Genomic DNA, 18,907 nt, shown 5'->3' with positions numbered 1-18,907 from the left:
ATAAAAAAACAAAAACAATAACTGAATATTATATTTACAGACAGAGAAAAAAACAACAACTATTTTAACTATTTTTAACTTTTTTAACTATTATTGCACAGTGTAATGTGTAATGTATTGCACAGGTTTTTATTGTCATGTGGTCTGCTGGGAGCAGAGCTGGTTGAATGTAAAACAAACTCTGCTACAACTACAAAATAAACTTCTCTAGAATACCTGGTCTCTGTTGTGTACACAGACACATGTGCTCTGGGTCTTAAATACATATATGCTGCTTTGCGTTTGTCAAACTGCCAAGACGCATTGCATGCCGGGAGGGCGTTCTGTTGCTAGGATACCGTAAACCTCAGCTCCGGGTCAGCAAACAGGGAAGTGCTTCGTTCAGTTATCGATAGTTTTATAAAGATTAGTTATGTAACGTTTGCATGTTAACAACCAACACCAACACACTTCGTCGGAGCTGAATATTTGATACGGTAGGCATGTTTGAATTATTGTTTTTTTGTATTGTTTTTTTATTTAAAAACAAAGTTCAACTTCATAGATATTCAGCAACAGATGTCTCGGTTCAGTATATACAGGCTGTTGGGTTAAACGTGACTTTAGTTCACTTTACGTCACGTTGTGTGTGTGGTCACCTGTTCACTGTCCGCTGACGTCACCAGGTTCCTGACTCCTCCCCCTGCTGCTCCACCTGTGAGGACAGGTACATGCCATGGCCTCGGGCCCCGCCTCTCCGGGGGCCTCTCTGCCGGGCTGTGGAGAAAGACGGGGGTCCAGAGGTAGGCCCCCCTCATATAGGGTGCTTTAGGTTTTATTAAAATGTCTTAAGTGTTTTTTACTGTATAAACTCAAAGCCTAGTGAGGGGCGGCTGTGGCACATGAGGTAGAGCGCTTGTCCCGTAACCACAAGGTTGGTGGTTCAAACCCCTCTACCGGCAACATGCCGAGGTGTCCTTGAGCAAGACACCTAACCCCAAGTTGCTCCCCGGGCGCTTCATTGCAGCCCACTGCTCCTCCGGGATGGTTAAATGCAGAGAAATAATTTCCCCATTGTGGGACTAATAAAGGATTGATTATTAGTCTTGACTTGTTATCTCATTATCAGTGGTAAACTTAAATTCCCATTGACATAAGGACAGAGGAAGTATAAACTCAAAGCCTAGTGAAGGTATATCATTATCAGTGGTAAACTTAAATTCCCATTGACATACTGTCCCAGGACGGCTGAAGCTCCCTGAACTACCGAGCTCCGCGTCCATCTCACCAAGGCCCCCAGTTGTTCAAGACACACAGGTGAGACTTTGCAAACTATGATCAAACTGACTATATGAAATATCATCTCCTGCACACTCAATTTAGTACATTACATTACATTACATCATTTAGCAGACGCTTTTATCCAAAGAGACTTACAGGAAGTGTATTCAACATAGGTATTCAAGAGAACTACTAGTCACCAGAAGTCATCAGTGCATCTCCTTTCTTAAACAAGCATCTTAAAGCATAAACCAGAGCAGAAGTATAGTGCAGAGGCAGATTACACGAAAACAATAATTGCAACAGATAATACGAATATAATAAGTGCTACAAACTTCCCCACATATAAATATATAGTCTAACGTCCGTAAATCACTCAAAACAGTAATTGCAGTATGTAGATGTGGGACTTTTGTAGATGTCACTTTCTTCGCATTTATCTAGGCTGTGCTGAAAAGACGGGTAACGAGGAAACCACCCAGCATCCACCACTTAAAAGACCGTGAGCGGATGTATTTTCCAGGCTGGTACACTCAGTCGCCTTCATCTCAACAAACAGAGCAGCCAAACAGGCGGCGTGAGAAATTGCCTGTCCACCTACCTCCTCTGAAATCCAGGACCAAGGTCAGTGGCGGACATGTTTGAGAAGAGAAAAGGCATTGCTTGAAAAATGTCCACATAGTGCATGAAGTTTCCAGACTCACCAACCAGTCTCAATAACTGGTGACAAAATATAGTGTAATTTCGAAATGGTCTCTTAAAAATCAGGCTCTTCAGGCAGAAGCTTGACTTTGTTAAATCCCCAATACATTTTTTATTGACTTAAAATAAGCTCTCTGCAGGAGAAAATTCATCTTTCATTTTGTCTCCTCTCAGATGTCCCAGAATGTGGTGTCAGCCCCTATTCTCCCCAGTGCTCCCTTTTCCCTCAAGAGTAGTGGACAGCTGGACAGTCCCTCCGAAGTAAAAATCATTGAGTACAGTAAGAATGAATACTTGATGATAAGCGACGGAGGTGTGATATCGGTGTATGAGGATGATATTGACTTCATTACCTGCGAGCGATGGGAAGAGGAGTATGACTACCACTCCAAGCTGATCCGCATCCCCTTCTTTGCCAACTTCAAAAAGTGGAAACCCTTCTATATCTGGCGCACCAAAATTCGCACCAAGAAGTTTTACACGGCCGCGGATACCCTCCAAAGCCACTTGTTTATTTTGAATAAGGTATGTGACAGTGTGTATAAAATGATAAAGGTCTAGAAAATGGAATATCATACTCTGTAAATATGTTCACTGAGCAAAACATCTTTACACCATTTAATTCATTTGTATACGTAATACAGTCTCTAAGCCCTGCACTGATGGACATCAGGAAAATGTGTTATCAAATCAGGGACACAGGCTTGTGTCACTTGGAGAAAAAACACATTTACACACTGCAGGAGTTCCAGGACATCCACTTAAAACAACTACAAGAGGTGAATTTGTACATCTTTACATAAATTGGTACAGGTGTTTGAGTGTGCCTCTTCAGCTGCTCATTGCCCTTATTTGTTCATAATTATAAGGGGTTGAATGACTTGAGGAAGTTTCAAGACCTGGTGAAGGAGCTGACAGTTTGCGCATGCAAAAACTACTTGGCGGAACGTCCACCCAAAGCCAAATCTGATAAAACAAGTATGTGCACACTGAGCATTTTGAGGCACTGGAGTGTCCATGCGTGGACCATAATGTTAAAAGGTTGATTGTATGCTTTGTGTGTCACAGTGGATCCAAAGGAAAAGAAAGCTCTTGAACAGATCGTAAAGACTTTTAAATGTGGCCGCCTTATCTGGTAAGTCATTCTCTTGTATCTTGTTTTTCTCCTTAATTCTCTTTGCTTTCTGTCTCTATTGGTGTACCAGACATACCTGCTTTTTAAAATCCCAGTAGACTTTTTTTTTTCATGTCATGTTCAAAAAACACAGGTGTAAAAAAAAAAAATGAAATGAAGCATGGCTGATTTCCAGTTAATTGTCCTTAGGCACTTAATCCATTAAACAGAGCTGTTGGTAATGTTATTAGTAATTCTCCTTTGTGACACATCAAAACGTTTGCTGTGAAAAGGCCTTTGACACATCTATCGCATTAACCCAGTGCAACTCTTCTCCGTCCCTCACCTACCCAGCTTCATCCGTGTCGTTGACTATTTGGTTGTAAACACCTTGCACATCTTAGTTGCAAATACGGTGGCCAAACTACTGGCTGTGCTCCAAGAGCAGGTACGTCTAACGCCCAGCCATGCCCTGATTCAGAGCTGGAGCCTGAGCTCTGAGGTTGACCCTACTGAAGAAGAGATGAATCAGAAGGTAGGGAAATGTTTCAGTATTATTATTGTATTATTTTCAGTAAAACCATTGTTACTACTATATCCATCAAATGGGTTTTCAAGCAAACACAGACCAGTATTCAGTGAAGGTTTTGGTTGGTGTGTGTGTGTCTTAGTCAGAAACTCGCTGTGGCCAACCAATGTTCATCACTGAGCTGATGCTGGACCCAAATGCTTTGATCTACGAACCCTATGAGGAGAACTTTCAGGTTAGATTTCCAAATAGTTACAAACGGTTACGCTTTACGCTATTTATAAGACATTTAATACCCTACAATATCTCTTTGAATTCCTACAGGAGACTGTTGCAGAGATCATTGGGTCCTCTGTGAAAACAGTGATGTCAGTGAATGCACTTACAGAAGATCCTGATTTTACCTCATTGACATATCCTGGAGAATATGAGGTAGTAAAAAAAAAAAATCCCAACCTGAAAGCCTTGATGTGTATATTCAGGGTTGTTCTAATTATTACTGTGGATAATATATCAAAAACATTAAGGTATTGTTAGATTTTATACTGTAATTGATCTTTGAAATAGTTTATGAATGAGTTTCTACGTGCGTTTGTTAATTTTAAGGATTTGGAAAACAAATATGAAGATGGCCCCTGTTTGGAATCAATCATAGAGAATGATGACCAACTTCAGAGTATGATCCAGAAAATCAAGGTCAGTTTTTACTTTGCATAGGTTTTTATCTCTTGAGGTTGCACTTTGTCACATCACTGTGAATGTATGGGCCTGATTGGTTTTTCCCCTTAGGAATCGTTCCAATTTGCCTTTGACGCAGCAAAAGTGTACTTACACACATTTGAGCGTTTTCGTCTGTTCTATAAAGAGAACGAGAATCTGGATCTGGATGCAATGCGGCAACAGGATCACGGTGATGCACTTTACACCAACATAAACATTGTTTTTGTTACAGATCCCACAACCAACAAAAAGAGCTCTGGTCTCATTTATAAAACAGTGCGTAGGACCCTCACTAAATGTCTCTGGTCTCTGCCTTTGGTGAGGTCTTACTAAAAGTAAAGACACCTCTTAGCTTTCCTCTGGCTTAAAGATACTCCATGGAGCTACATTCAGTGTTTCTCACCAGTCGGTGGGTTTGCTAGCCCGCAGTATTCTTCTTCCCTTTCTTTGTTGGGCACATTGTTACATTTCTTGATGTGCTACAGTCACCAATTGGTTATCAGCAGAATAGCGTCAAACAGGCAGCAGGAATGTCTATCATGTAATGTGTGTCCTTATGCGCATGCATGATACAAACTAAATGTGGACCCATTGGTGAAAAATGGCTCCATTATAGCCCTGGAAGTGGTCAAAACCTCCACAGGGTACCTTTTGTTATCTTATATTTAGACTTTAAATAACATCCATTTTCCAAAGCATATCATAGGTTTGAGGATAGACTACAATAGGGAAATAAACTTTAAGGATTTAAGGATATTTATTGTCATTATACAACACAGGGATGCACAACAAAATGTGTGCAACTTTTGTGCAAATATTGACAACTTGCAGAGGCAAGATTACAAACATGTATTGCATTAACAAGCTGTGCTGTCAGAAAAGGAAACCCTACTATACTAGTACATCGCTGTTGGTTTTCTTTCATTTGGGGACCAGTGCTTGCATCTTTTAGTTGTGCATGTTTCAAATCTTTCCATTTTTGCCAAAAGTGTAGGTATATGTAAATAATGATCTATATTGAAAACTGTTCTGGTTATAGCATAAAGTCATCAATGGTTGATACATTACACTCTGGACACTGTATGTCCAAAGATGGAAGTTGTTCTATTGTATACGTTTCCTTTTTTCATACACCATCCATATTAATCAGTACTACTAAGTGTTTTTGACAGTGTACCTTTGAGCAACTTCTGCGGAGACTGTTCAAAGAAGGGAGTGGGATAATGGCAGATGAGTTTTGGATGGAGGGAGGAAGTGGTTTCCAAAGATTAACTCTATTATAAATTCTTGTCACAGTGTGTAATCTGAGAAAAATAAACGTAATGCATTTGCTATAGGATGTAAATGTGTAAACCTTTATGTGAATATGTTTATGCGATCTTCTAAATCAGACTTGACTTGATCGCAATAAAAAAAACAAAAAAAACTGCAGAAATTCAGTAAGCAAACATACACAAATTGTAATTAGGGAGAAAAGCAAGCAAAATAACTGTTAGATGTTGACTACTTTATCACACAGATATGTCCTTTTTTGGAAAAGCACTGGAGTTATACCACAGCGAGCATAACAAGGCCGCAGCCATCCAACAGAAAAGACATCTCGGCTTACTGCTTGTGGACCAAACACAGCTCAAAGAGAAGCTTGTGTCTTCCCCGCTCCGCTGTCTGGAGGTGAGAAAAAACAGAAGGGCAAGGAGGCCATTCTGTGTTGATAAAATCTAACTAAAGTGAAAATATTAGCAGAGGCAACGGCCTTAGAGACTGAAAAATGTGGGAGAAAATATTTTCTGACAAAACCGGATATTTGATTAGCGTTACTGCAAAAATGTTGAAGTTATGTAGGAATCATTCTTCCGCTCTGAATCTCTCTGCTCCAGGTCATCAACGAGATGCTAACCCAGCTAGCCAGGACAAAGCTAGATGTTGTCATTGCCGAGGTGTGTGAAGCTCGGTACAAACTAGAGTCCAGTCCCTCCACCACAGCTGAGTTAGCCAACTCCCTCACATTCCTGGATGAGATTCAGGAGAGGGTAAGACACATATTTAACATTAAAAGCAGTTTCTTACAGTCACAAGTGTTTGTAACAAAACATACAAGGTTATGTTTACAGTATGTACTCATCAACTAAGTATCCTCTCTCCTCATCTATCCTCTCTTCTCACCTCTTCTCCTATCCGACTCTGTTCTACTACACTTTCTTTTCCTCCCTTTCACCAGATTACGGGGCTTGAGGCTGAGCAAGAGACAGTGTGTCAGATGTACAGTCTGATTAACATGTACTCAGTTCCCCTGCCGCCTGAGGATCTGGTTGTTTTCGCCACCTTGCAACCCTCCATTAACTCCATTCACAGCATCATCGATGAGGCAGCAGCAGAGAGGGACTCCAGCATGGATAAACTGGGCAGCTCCCTGCAGAAGGACATTAAGGAGCTGAACAATGAGGTCAAGAAAATCAAGCTTAAGTCACAGGTACGCGGATAGGTTTTATTCATTTTTCTATTAACCAAAGTTTGGTTTACTCAAGGTGTGTTAACATGTCTTTGCCTTATTTTTATTTGTTTGCCTGGTGTTTTTTTTTTTTATGCATAGGATCCACAAATCCTTGATATCAATGCAGATTCCTCCCAAGTGCGCCTGCTGCTGGGGGGGATCCAAATTTCCGTAGACGAGCTTCAGGCCCAGGCCCAAGCCTACATCTCCTACCAGAAGAAATTCAAGGTGCTGTCATTTTTTAAGATCCTTTCAGTAATTCTAAATTATTCTAGCAAAGAACGTGTCCAAAGTCAAGTCATAACTATTTTATTTGGTATTGAAATCTGGGTCCAAAGCAGAAACATTTTATTTAAACTTTACCATCAAACAAGCATATTTAGCATGCCCAAATAAGATTCCCGCCTCTACCTTCTGATGAATACAGATGGAGGTCACCAAATTTGACACCCTGGAGGAGTTAATTGCAGAGTTTAGGCTGAAACAGCTGCTGTGGGACTCTCTAGAGGAATGGGACTCTTTATCAGATGGATGGATGCAGGTGAGTTGTACTCAACACATTGTATGTGAGGGCCTGGACACATATGCACAGACGCATGTAAACAGCTCTTTTTCTCTTTTGAGTTTGACTGAGTCCTTTCATATTCACCAATCCCCAGAGCACACTCGAGCAGCTGGACCTGGAACAGTTCAGCTCACAGGTCACAAAATACAGCAAATACGTCAACCAGCTGGAAAAGGGACTGCCACGCAACAATGTAGTGCAGAGTCTTAAGGAGAAGGTGGAAGTCACAAAACAGAGGGTGGGTAGGATGAAGTCTTTTGAAGTGAATGATGACATAAAAACAAAATGAATGTTATCACAAAAAAACTGTAATTTAACTGGTTCTTGACTACAGCTGTATGACTCTAACTAAATAATACATAATACTTGTGTGTTTTTCTTCAGCTACCTGTGATCATTGATCTACGTAACCCAAGTATGAAGCCAGAGCACTGGAAGACTCTGGAGTCTGTTGTGAGGATCTCCCTGAATAGCGAAGAGCTTACCGTGGCTGCTTTGGAGAAACTCAATGTGTTCTCCCATGGCATAAAGATACAGGAGGTAACACATGCATAAAGGCTCCATAATGACCTCATCCTGCTGTAGTTGTAGAACCAAAATTACCTCTCACTATTGAAGCTATTACAAGGAACTTCAATATGGTGTTCATGTTGGCGGTCCCTGTGGACAAAAGTAGTAGTGTTTCCAAACTTCCTTCAGAAAACCTAATTTTACTGCATTCAGGTCTGACAGGCCCTAGACAGTCCTGGTTCTGGTTCTCCAATGCCTCTATTCCCTCCAGTGGGCCCAGCAATACAGCCTGGGTCTCCAGCAGCTGCCTCCCAGCAGAGGCTGACGGAGCAGCGAGGTGAAGCTCTGCTCCCGGACAGATTTCATCATTTCATAACCAGTTAAAAGTTCCTTGTAGTAACTTTAAGTTGGTAAAAGAGTTAATATATACTACCACCTGCCCTTATTTAATCCAACCTATACCTTGAGCTAAACTCAACTACTTCTATCCTTGACCTCAAAGGCAGGTCAAGGATAGAAGTACAAAAGCTGCTTATACTTGATATCTTGACTGTGTATCTTGTCTGGCCTGGATAAACAGGACTAACACATCGCTTGACTTTTAGGTGTCAGGTCAGGCTTCAGGAGAGGCATCAGTGGAGACCATTATTACAAAGGTGCGTGGAAAGGGAACTAACTTTCAATCACCTGAATATGTACATGCAATAGAAGTGTACTCTTTACCTTCCTTTTTGTTGAATATGATTTGCTTTTAATCATGATATTTTGATGCCCACACAGCCAATTTGAGGACTCATAGTGAATGTGCATTATTATTTTTTATTTTTAACATTTGCAAAGATTCTCCCTGGTATCATATAAAGCTTAATCCATATTTTTCTGAATTGACACTAAGTGCAGTGGGTGTATTATGGTAACTTTTGAGGGTTTTATGGCTGGTGCATGGTGGCTGTTATGAGCTGATTGATGCATCTTGGTGCGATTTGGAGTAAGTGGATGTGGTAGAAGCTGCCATTGATAATGGCCAAATCAATCACCAGGTTTAGTTTTTTTTTTTATCCTTGCTACTATTGTGCAGCTCTAGTGTGGAGTTGTACACTATTCAGATTTGATACTTTAACTTAAACCTTCACCCTCTGCCCTTTAATGAGCCATGCAGGTGGAGGAAGTTTGGAAGAGCACAGAGTTCACTGTGCTGTCTCACGGGGATTCTAAAGACGGCTTCATCTTGGGAGGAACGGATGATATCCAGGTGTTAACATGCAGCACACAGTCTTTTGTAGCACACTATTAGTGTTTCAGTACTAATTGTATGTGTTTTCACTTTTGTTTTACTGTGAAGGTACTCCTGGATGACAGCATCATCAACGTAGGCACGGTGGCATCTTCTCGCTACGTAGCTCCAATCAAGTTTAGGGTGGACAAATTGCTGAGACAGCTGACCCTCTTTAACCAAACACTGGTAAAGGCTTTCACAAGAATAAAACAGAGTGATCTTTCATTTGGCTCCAAGTAACCCTTCTCTAGATATTAATGACTTCTCTCCATGCAAAATGCAGATTTTAACTTTGAATTTGGTTTCAAATATTACACAGTAGCATCCCCTAGTGGCTGCAAACAATAAGACAAAGTCCTAGCAAGATAAATGTTGCTTTAATAATATTAATGAGTGCTAAATTCTAGTTATTGTAAGGCAAGATTAACAGTATTACTATTATGAAGAAACTGTAGTCTTAGACTACAGTTTCTTCTTATCATTAATTGGCCTTTAGCTCTTAAATTTGTTCTTTCTTCTGCTCACATTGTTCCAACCGCCCCCCCCCTCTATTTCTCTCTTCTCTTCTCGCTCTCCTCTCCTACCCTCCTTGGCAGGATGAGTGGCTTATGTGCCAAAGGAACTGGCTTTATCTAGAGAGTATCTTCTTGGCCCCAGACATCAAGAGGCAGCTGCCTGCTGAGTCCAAGATGTTTCTCAAGGTGGACAAGTCCTGGAAGGAGGTCATGGCAAAGGTCAATAAGAAGCCTAATGCCATTAAAGCAGCCACACAGCCTGGTAGGTAGCCATAAAGCATTGATGGAAAATAACACAAGAAGACATGTAAATGTGGTATGGCAGACATACACACCATTGCATGTGCACTCTTTTTATGCTATGCAGATCTGTTGGAGGCTTTTCAACACAACAACGCTCTTTTGGATGAGATCCAGAAGTGTCTGGAAGACTACCTGGAGTCCAAGAGAGTAATCTTCCCCAGGTAAACACACATGCTTTCTTTGTTACATACTAGAACACCTTTTACCTCAAACTTCATCTTCTTTTAAATGTTGCTATGCTTTTTTCCCTTTGCTGGTTATTTTAACCCTAACCCTAACCCGGCACAAACTAAATTTTAAATGCATGACTACAATATATATAGTGTGACTTTCCATGGTCTCTCTTGAAAGGTTAACAGTTACTACTCTAAACATCTCTTCCCAGGGAACACTGGGTGATAAACACTATGATCTGGATCCTGCTGTGTTGTGTTAAGTACTCTGATACTCTGATAAGTCCTCTACCTGTCCCTCGCAGGTTCTGCTTCTTATCTAATGACGAGCTGCTTAAGATCTTGGCCCAGACAAGAAACCCTCAAGCTGTGCAGCCCCACCTTAGGAAGTGTTTTGATGCCATTATACGACTAGAGTTCGCTTTGCTGCCTGAATCTTCTGGGACCAATACAGGAGCTGTGCTGGATGCTGGAGAACAGGAGGCAGTCTACAGCAAAGAAATCCTGACCATGGTTTCCCCTGAGGGAGAGAAGGTCAGGTTTGAGTAACCTTAACTCCTTTGGTCATCATGCTCTGTTACAGAATCAGTTATCATCTTGTTTCAGTCCTTGCTCATTGGTGAAAAGAAATACAGTCATATGCTACCTTCCTTAGGTAGTATGAACTACGACAATATTTAACCCTGCCAACCTTCTAGCAGCCCTAAATGAGTGCATTAAAAAAGCAAGTTCTCAAATCATCCCAAAACTTGTTGAGCAGTAATTAAGGCAAAAACTGGACATGCCAAATTCTGATTTCCGTAGCAATCAGTGTGCTGTAATTGTGTTTGACATCTCAAATTCTGTATAAAGGATGATGACCAATTTTTTAAGTGCAGTGGCAATTTTGCTTGCACTGATTGCCGAGTTGCCCACTATATCAGACATCCTCATTGGCTGATTAAGAGTGTCTCTTTGCAGCTGTTTCGTTTGTCTTCTGTGTTTTCTTTTTTTGTAGTTTTCTTTTTTTGATTCTCTTTTTGGTTAGTATGTGGCTCTAACACTTTGGACCCCTGTCAGTAATCCATCCATAGATTTAGAGCTTGTCAGTTGCCACCCTTGCAGTCCACTGATCACAGAAAGCAAATGAATGCTGTGCAGACTGACACAGGATTCACAGTGAACCCTTATTAAAAATGACATCTGATTTTGTTTCTCTGTGTGTGAGTTTAGGTGGGTTTGACTAAAGGTCTGAAGGCACAAGGCAATGTGGAGGATTGGCTTTGCAAGGTGGAGGAGGCTATGTTCGCCTCACTGCGACGCCTGAGCAAGGCTGCCATTGCTGACTACCTGATGAAGTCCAGAGAGGAATGGGTGGTGGCTGGACATCCATCGCAGGTACACATATGCAGACGCACACACAAACATTAAATGGATCAGTGCTTTTCATATTTTTTCAGCAACAGACATTTGTGTTTTTGTTCGTAGATTATAACTCTCCTTGGGTTTGTATTACAAAATTATAAAATCATCGTGACACAAAGTTACCAAAAGATTTTACTTTTACAGCTATACATTTTTCCTAACCACAAGAATTGTTGATTTTTTTCTATAACTTACTTTCAGGAACTAACCAAGATATTAAAGGGACAGTGTGTAGGATTTGGTGGCATCTTGCAGTGGGGCCACAGATTACAATCAACTGAATACTTCAGGTTGTGTGTGTGTGTCCACCAGGTGGTGCTGACCATCTCCCAGTTGATGTGGTGCAAGGACATGGACGCTTGCCTAGAGGGAAGCCACGACCACTTTGCTGCCCTGCAGGAATTTGAACAGACTAACTTTGATGTAAACCACACGATTAACTCTACTGCTTTTCCTCAAACAAATCACTTGTATTTGCCCAATTACTTTATACTTTTTAACTTCAGTTTTATATTAATCCTTTAATACTTGTGTGTGTGTCTGTGTATATATTCCAGAGGCTGAATGCCCTGGCGGCATTGGTACGAGGACAGCTGCCTGCTTTACACCGTAATATCATCACTGCCCTCATCACCACCGACGTCCATGCCAGAGACATTGTCACAGGTCTAGTCCGCCAGAAGGTACAATAGTACAAACACACACAGAAAAAATCAATCAGCTTATAAAAAATGTCTGTCCTTGGCTTTGTATTATATGCAGGTATTGATGGAGGGTTTTCAGGTGATCAGAAAATGTTTGTAACAACTCACTGCCTTAAAGTAACTTCTGTCCTCTATTTCAGGTGGACACCAGGAATAACTTTGAATGGCAGAGACAGTTACGCTACTACTGGGACCTGGAGCTGGACAACTGTGTAGCCAAAATGGCCCTGTCCACTTACATTTATGGCTATGAGTACTTGGGAGCCTGTCCTAGACTGGTTATAACACCACTCACGGTAACACATCAATACACGTTGATACTGAGACACACGTGCCTTATCCTGTCCCAATATTCATTTAACAGACGTGTAACACAGAAACCTATTTTGCGTTATGTTGAATGCAACTGCAGATTACCAGAATATCAGAAGCTGTTTATTGCCAAGTACGTTACACATACAAGGAATCTGGCTAGGTGAATAATTGGTGCGTACAGTAAATAACAAACATAGTGCAATATTAAAGACACAATTTAAAAATAGAAATGTGAAAATAAACAATACAATAAGTTAGGACAAACTGGGTACACATGTCTTATCCTCAGTTACACCAGCCTCCCCCAGCCGCAGGGCTTCATAAAGATAGATTGACTTCATTCAGATTGTTTGGAAACCAACAGATCTGTATGAAAAAGACACAAAACACCAAGCCACATGCTACCAAACCACTGTACGGAGCTGATAGTGTAGCCTATAGAATGTGTGTCCTTTAGTAGCTGGAACTGAAAATGTGACACAGAAACACAGAATATTGTTTTTGTCACTGTTTCTCAAACTGTCTTTTATCTCTCACCCTCTCCAGGACCGTTGCTATTTGTGTCTGATGGGGGCTCTTCAATTAGACCTGGGAGGAGCACCAGCCGGGCCAGCTGGTACGGGCAAAACAGAGACCACCAAGGACTTGGCTAAGGCCCTGGCGATACAGTGTGTGGTCTTCAACTGCTCTGATGGACTTGACTACAAGGTCAGCCATGACAAACTGTATTCAGCTGTAACCCACATCCTTTTCATTACACGTTCTGTTTCTCTTGTTTACTTGTTGGTCCGATTCTCCCAATTACTCAAAAAATAATACTTTGAATTAGCTCTCGAGGTCTTAATCTTACTCTGACTGTACCTGCTAAGTGATACCTTTAGATGGCACTATTGTAAAAGCAGTAAGGTGCCAGTGCAAATTAAAGTGCAGTTAGTCTGTACAGAGCCTTTTGTGCTTCTAAAACATGGTCTTAAGCCAGATTTGATTCCTTTCCTCCATGTTCTTAAAGCAATTATTCTCTAATTTCTGTTTCAGAAACATAAGACAGTTGCATGCGATCGTATGATAATAGGTATCTGACTGATAACAATCTACATTTTTTTATTTGGGTGTGTTTTTATTGCATAACATTCTAGTTAAAGGCACATTCACTGTTTCATATGTAAAAAAAGGGATACCTCATCAAAATTCAAATCACAAGATAGGAATCTGCTATCACTTTCACATTGAGAGAAGGGATTTATTGTTTCTGTTTGTTTACAGTTTGTTTACATCAGTCAGTTTTCATTCATTATAATCAGTTGAAAAACTTACAAAATGCAGATATTGGATATATTAGTAATAACCTTTGATTATATATAGAACTATATCTGTATTTTATAAAACCCCAAACTTCAGATTGGGACCTTGAGACACTTTGTACATTTCAATTTAATGTTAATCAGGACTTTGTCTTGCAGTGCAGCAAGGTTGGAGTCAGGGCAGCTGAAAGCACACACTGTTAAGACAGCTGGAAAGCCATTCTCTCTATGTCTGCTGTAGTTAGTTATTTGTTAGCAAAAACATGTGTGTTCGAGTTGGAGAAGGCTTTGATTTAGCAAGGTGTGAATCAGCCAGGTTTTATGTGTTAATGCTTACTCCAGCCCTACTCCAGCCACTATGGCTGAGGAACATTTAATTTTAACATTTAATTCTGCTGTCCATGAGATATGAATAACTTTGAACAGTGTTGTGTTTGTGTCACCCATGGAAGTGGTGCGAGTAACACCATGTTACAAGTGTCATGGAATTTACTGATACTACCTGTCTTCTGCAGCAGCAAACATACATTGTGTTCCCGAGCAAACATTGCTGGCTTAGATGAATTCTTAGATGAAATACAGGAATGTAATTTTTCAAAACACGGTATTCTAACCTTGTTTGGGGGATGCTTGTCTACCGCTGCCTTAATTAGCTTTTTTATGTTATTTTGTGACTTTGGTTAATCCGAACTCCCCCTCTAAAACACCAAAGTCTCACAACAACACAAACAAACTAATCAATCGAGGCATCGGTAGATCAGCAACTCCCGTGTTCTGCGATGCAAACTTCCTGTTTTGGTTAAAGGAGACCTGTGATTTTGAAGAAAGCATAGATCTATATAACTGCTTGTGTGACAACCCAAACCTGCATTATTATTTGAGCTGTAATTTTTTCTCTCTCTTTGTTTGTCACACTTCTGTCTTCCAGATGATGGGGCGCTTCTTTAGCGGTCTTGCTCAGTCGGGTGCTTGGTGTTGTTTTGACGAATTTAACCGAATTGACATTGAAGTGTTGTCTGTCATCGCTCAGCAGCTCATAACCATACGAAACGCCAAAGCTGAAAAAGTACACACACACACACACATACACATACACTCGCACACACACATACATACCACTTTTGCTAAGAAACTTCATACCTTATATGGAGAAGAATCTTGAACAATGCTCTGCTATCCTTAAATTCTAAGTAACACCAAAAGATAAACTTGACAGATCTCAGAGTCATTCACTTGACGTTAAGATACTTGATTCCATTCTACATTCTGTTACCATTATTTCACTATAAAACAAATTCTATATTAATATTTATTCTATATGTATGTAAAATAATGTATTGCGGAAATTCAACAATTGAACTTTCTGTGATTTTTAACAAAACACCTGTAATTAGATAGATAAATGAAATCTATGCACCGTCAAACAACAACTTTCCTGTTGCATTTGATCACACAAAAGCAGACAGCTTTCACATATGTAATATACTACAAGTTCAACACAGTTATCCACTGTGGCATTACTGTATTTTCCATGAAGACCATTAGGTCAGGAACCAGCACAACAAAACATAAATCACTGCAATTCTACTTGCTTGTGTAGATGTTTAACCCTTGTTCCTCACTACAGACATTTTGGGTGTGTTAATGCACATGGCATACAATCTATTGATTTAGCCTTTTAATCTAGAGCCCTGTCTTCAAAAAGATAGTTTTGACTATTTTCCACCAGATTGAGCCAGTTTCTCATGTTTGCCCTAATGGGCAAATAAATGTTTTCCTGGTTTCCACTAGGCTTATTGCTGCTGTATTATGGAGCACTGCTGTGTTGGCATTATGTCAACAAACTGGCAATTAAAGGGTTAAAACTCTGATAATGAAGAATATTAGTAAGCGACGACCAGGACTGAACTTGATGAAAGTGGAGAATAATATTGATGTATCATTTAGGGCAGTTTTTTTAGACACAGACATTTAAGACACAGACATATTGTTCTCTAAGGAAAACGGAGCATTTTTTTTTTCAAGTGAGGCACAATGGTTAAGACCCTTGCTCAAAACGAGATCATCTCACTCAACTCTGTGTTACACAGCTGACAAGGTTCCTATTTGAGGGCCGGGAGATCAAGCTGGTGAGGACGTGTGCTGCATTCATCACCATGAACCCAGGCTATGCTGGAAGAACGGAGCTACCTGACAACCTTAAAGCTCTCTTTAGACCCATAGCCATGATGGTGCCAAACTACGCTCTCATTGCTGAGGTAACATGCTCTCTGCGTATGCAAATTTTATTTGCTTGCTTATTTTCTCTTCAAATATTTTGTCATTCCCTTGTTTCTTTCCCTCCCTCCAGGTGAGTCTGTACTCAGAGGGATTTGAGTCCAGTCTGATCCTAGCGAGAAAAATGACCCAGATGTACAAGCTGTGCTCTGAGCAGCTGTCACAGCAGGACCACTACGACTTTGGCATGAGAGCCGTCAAGTCCGTCCTGGTCATGGCTGGGTCAGAGAGCATCACACTCACACATACACTGACACACATGTGCATTCATATAGAGACAAACAAAGCATTTACCTTTTCCTGCATGTCCCAGAAGGACCATTGTAACTTTGACACTCATGCAGACACATGCATAGATGCACTCTATGCAGAGATTGTTGAGGTCAGATGGATATGTTGCTGAACAGCAGATGTCATATTTTAGTCCATTGCAGAGCCAGAGTCAGGGTGCCCGCAAGTCCTTAAAAAAACTAGCAAAACAGTTGAACAATTTTCCAGTCATGGAAGCGCATCAAAAATGACACAAAAACTCAAATGCCCTGGAAAATCTAGTGTTGTCCTGGAAAATGAACTACTAGGCTATACAAAACAAAAGCAATGCCATCTGTAAGGGTTACGTTATATTCAGGATCATATTATCTTTCAAAACTAAGTTTATTGACAAGAGTATTTTAGAAAGGCTGATATGTTGTGGAAATGCTGTCTAACTACCCCCCAAGTCACGTCAAATGGTCACACATGCATGTTTGGCGACATTACAACTGAATAATGTAAGTTACATTATGTTTCAAATGTAAATATAAGTCTCTGCTGGCTGTTAATTGTTTTTTATTATTCTGTCTTTCTATGATAAATTCGATTTTTTGATTTTATAGGGAAGTTAAAGCCATAGACTGCATATTTTTTGGAGTGGAACATATTAGTATATGGTGCGATCCCTGTCTGTCATACAAGCTAGATCATCACTGAAAATGTTCTGGAAAAGTCCTGGAAAATGTTCCCACTCTTTAAAACAGAGTGGGAACCCTGGGCAGTCATCCTCAGTGAGTTAGGTGGGCATGCTTTCTGCTAAACTCTCATATATTCAACAATTTTTTTATCAAATGCAAAAGCCTCAAATGATCAAATACTGTACCAGTGATGACTCAGATTAGAGGATAAGATCCTCCGGCTGTTGAATTAACCCCATTCTTTCTTACGGAAAATAAGGACTTCTTCACGTAAACACTCGTTTCATTGCGTGTCATCTATGTGAATTTCCTTTACTAAGTCAAATGCAAATCGAAAAAAAAGACATATGAAGTGATTAAGAACACGATAAGGTAGACAATAGAAATATAGCAAAAGGCTGTTGTTCCTGGTCTTCGTGGATGCATAAATAGATTTGAATGGATCTCTAAGGTAGGAAAAGGGACTTGGCCAGAGTGATTGATTTGCATCCATTTTCTCAATCTGAGTGAAAATTACTAATTTTGACTCTTATGAAGACAAAGTAGTGTCAAAGTTTTCATCTGTTTGCACAATTAAAGGCTGCAAATAATCAGTGCGCTCCATTTCCCTTGGAGGTTTGCCGTCCTAGAACTGAGGAGCATCTGATTCAGCTGTATGCTGGAAGATGCACAGAGAACCTTGTTAGATTTGAATGGATGTTCCCGACCACTTGTAGTGAAAGTCATGCCTATTTCGCCGGTTAGTTATTAGCTGAAGCCCAGGGAACTGTAATTGGCTTTTGATTCATTGTCTGTCTTTGCTTATATATTACTTCTCTGTGTCTGCTTATTCCTCACTAAGAACACATTAATTATCTACAACTCTGATGTCTCTATTTTTTTTACTTAATTTTTATCAGTCTTTTATTGCATCTATATTTGTAATGAGTCTATATCCAATAATGACTATAATATAAAAATCAAAAATTGTATTTGTTAAAATAATAAAAGACATTTAAACATATTTTCTTTCAAATATTAATTCACTTTTTTAATGAAACTGATTAGTTAATTGATGTAGTTCGTAGTGAACAACATGTTAAGTGAGGATTGTTCTGCCTTACGATCAAGCCTTCCTGTAGAATGAAGAAAATAAATAAAGAATAAGTAAAGAAGTAAACAGGTGTTATGACCTAAAGGAGATAACTCCAGGATAAAGCAAAAAAGGCACAGAACAATTGCTGATTGCTAATAAAATATAGCTAGTCATATTGCATAATAAATATTTGTAAAATGGCAATGACTTCATGCTTGATGTCTCAGTAACACAATTGATGTGTGTGTTCTCAGGTCTCTGAAGAGAGAAAACCCCCAGCTCAGTGAGGATGTGGTTCTTATCAGAGCCCTGAGGGATTCCAACCTGCCAAAGTTCCTCACAGATGATTCTGTGCTGTTTGGGTAGGCCAATCACATATTTTGGTTTGGAAGCACATCTTACTTCTGGTGCTCCAAATCCACACATACAGAAAAATAAGGATATGCCATTTATATATCAACCAGCCTGCCTGCACAAATATTTTTTTATTTTCTTACATTTTAACACGTAAAAACTTTATGTGTGTTTGTATTATGCCACCCCCTCCAGTGGTATCCTATCTGACCTTTTCCCCGGTGTGAGTATTCCTGAGCATGACTATGGTGTGCTACACACTACTGTCCTGGAGTCTCTGGTTAAGCGAAACCTACAGCCACTGGCTGGCATGACCAAGAAGGTACAGTGGGGGAAAGTGATGTTCCTTGATTTATATTTTTTTTTTAA

General features: G+C 40.1%; 1 protein-coding gene across 1 annotated transcript in view; it reads left to right on the top strand.

Moving 5' to 3' along the window:
- The first annotated feature begins 715 nt into the window (after nucleotides 1-715).
- The window catches only part of dnah6 (dynein, axonemal, heavy chain 6), a 52,326-nt gene continuing 34,134 nt past the window's right edge, over nucleotides 716-18,907 (top strand). Inside the window, 35 exon segments of the mRNA XM_054604338.1 lie at nucleotides 716-782; nucleotides 1,223-1,296; nucleotides 1,705-1,983; nucleotides 2,137-2,487; nucleotides 2,607-2,741; nucleotides 2,832-2,940; nucleotides 3,031-3,097; nucleotides 3,431-3,611; nucleotides 3,748-3,840; nucleotides 3,930-4,037; nucleotides 4,212-4,301; nucleotides 4,395-4,515; nucleotides 5,845-5,996; nucleotides 6,203-6,355; nucleotides 6,544-6,795; nucleotides 6,916-7,044; nucleotides 7,244-7,357; nucleotides 7,476-7,619; nucleotides 7,766-7,921; nucleotides 8,497-8,547; nucleotides 9,051-9,143; nucleotides 9,234-9,353; nucleotides 9,764-9,944; nucleotides 10,050-10,146; nucleotides 10,464-10,692; nucleotides 11,371-11,535; nucleotides 11,875-11,985; nucleotides 12,120-12,245; nucleotides 12,407-12,562; nucleotides 13,128-13,289; nucleotides 14,811-14,948; nucleotides 15,973-16,140; nucleotides 16,233-16,381; nucleotides 18,439-18,546; nucleotides 18,734-18,860. Coding sequence (XP_054460313.1) covers nucleotides 716-782; nucleotides 1,223-1,296; nucleotides 1,705-1,983; nucleotides 2,137-2,487; nucleotides 2,607-2,741; nucleotides 2,832-2,940; nucleotides 3,031-3,097; nucleotides 3,431-3,611; nucleotides 3,748-3,840; nucleotides 3,930-4,037; nucleotides 4,212-4,301; nucleotides 4,395-4,515; nucleotides 5,845-5,996; nucleotides 6,203-6,355; nucleotides 6,544-6,795; nucleotides 6,916-7,044; nucleotides 7,244-7,357; nucleotides 7,476-7,619; nucleotides 7,766-7,921; nucleotides 8,497-8,547; nucleotides 9,051-9,143; nucleotides 9,234-9,353; nucleotides 9,764-9,944; nucleotides 10,050-10,146; nucleotides 10,464-10,692; nucleotides 11,371-11,535; nucleotides 11,875-11,985; nucleotides 12,120-12,245; nucleotides 12,407-12,562; nucleotides 13,128-13,289; nucleotides 14,811-14,948; nucleotides 15,973-16,140; nucleotides 16,233-16,381; nucleotides 18,439-18,546; nucleotides 18,734-18,860 — 4,956 coding nt within the window.

The sequence above is a fragment of the Anoplopoma fimbria genome, chromosome 9, assembly GCF_027596085.1.
Source record: "Anoplopoma fimbria isolate UVic2021 breed Golden Eagle Sablefish chromosome 9, Afim_UVic_2022, whole genome shotgun sequence".
NCBI classification, from domain to species: domain Eukaryota; kingdom Metazoa; phylum Chordata; class Actinopteri; order Perciformes; family Anoplopomatidae; genus Anoplopoma; species Anoplopoma fimbria.
This window is presented reverse-complemented; position numbering and strand designations above follow the sequence as displayed.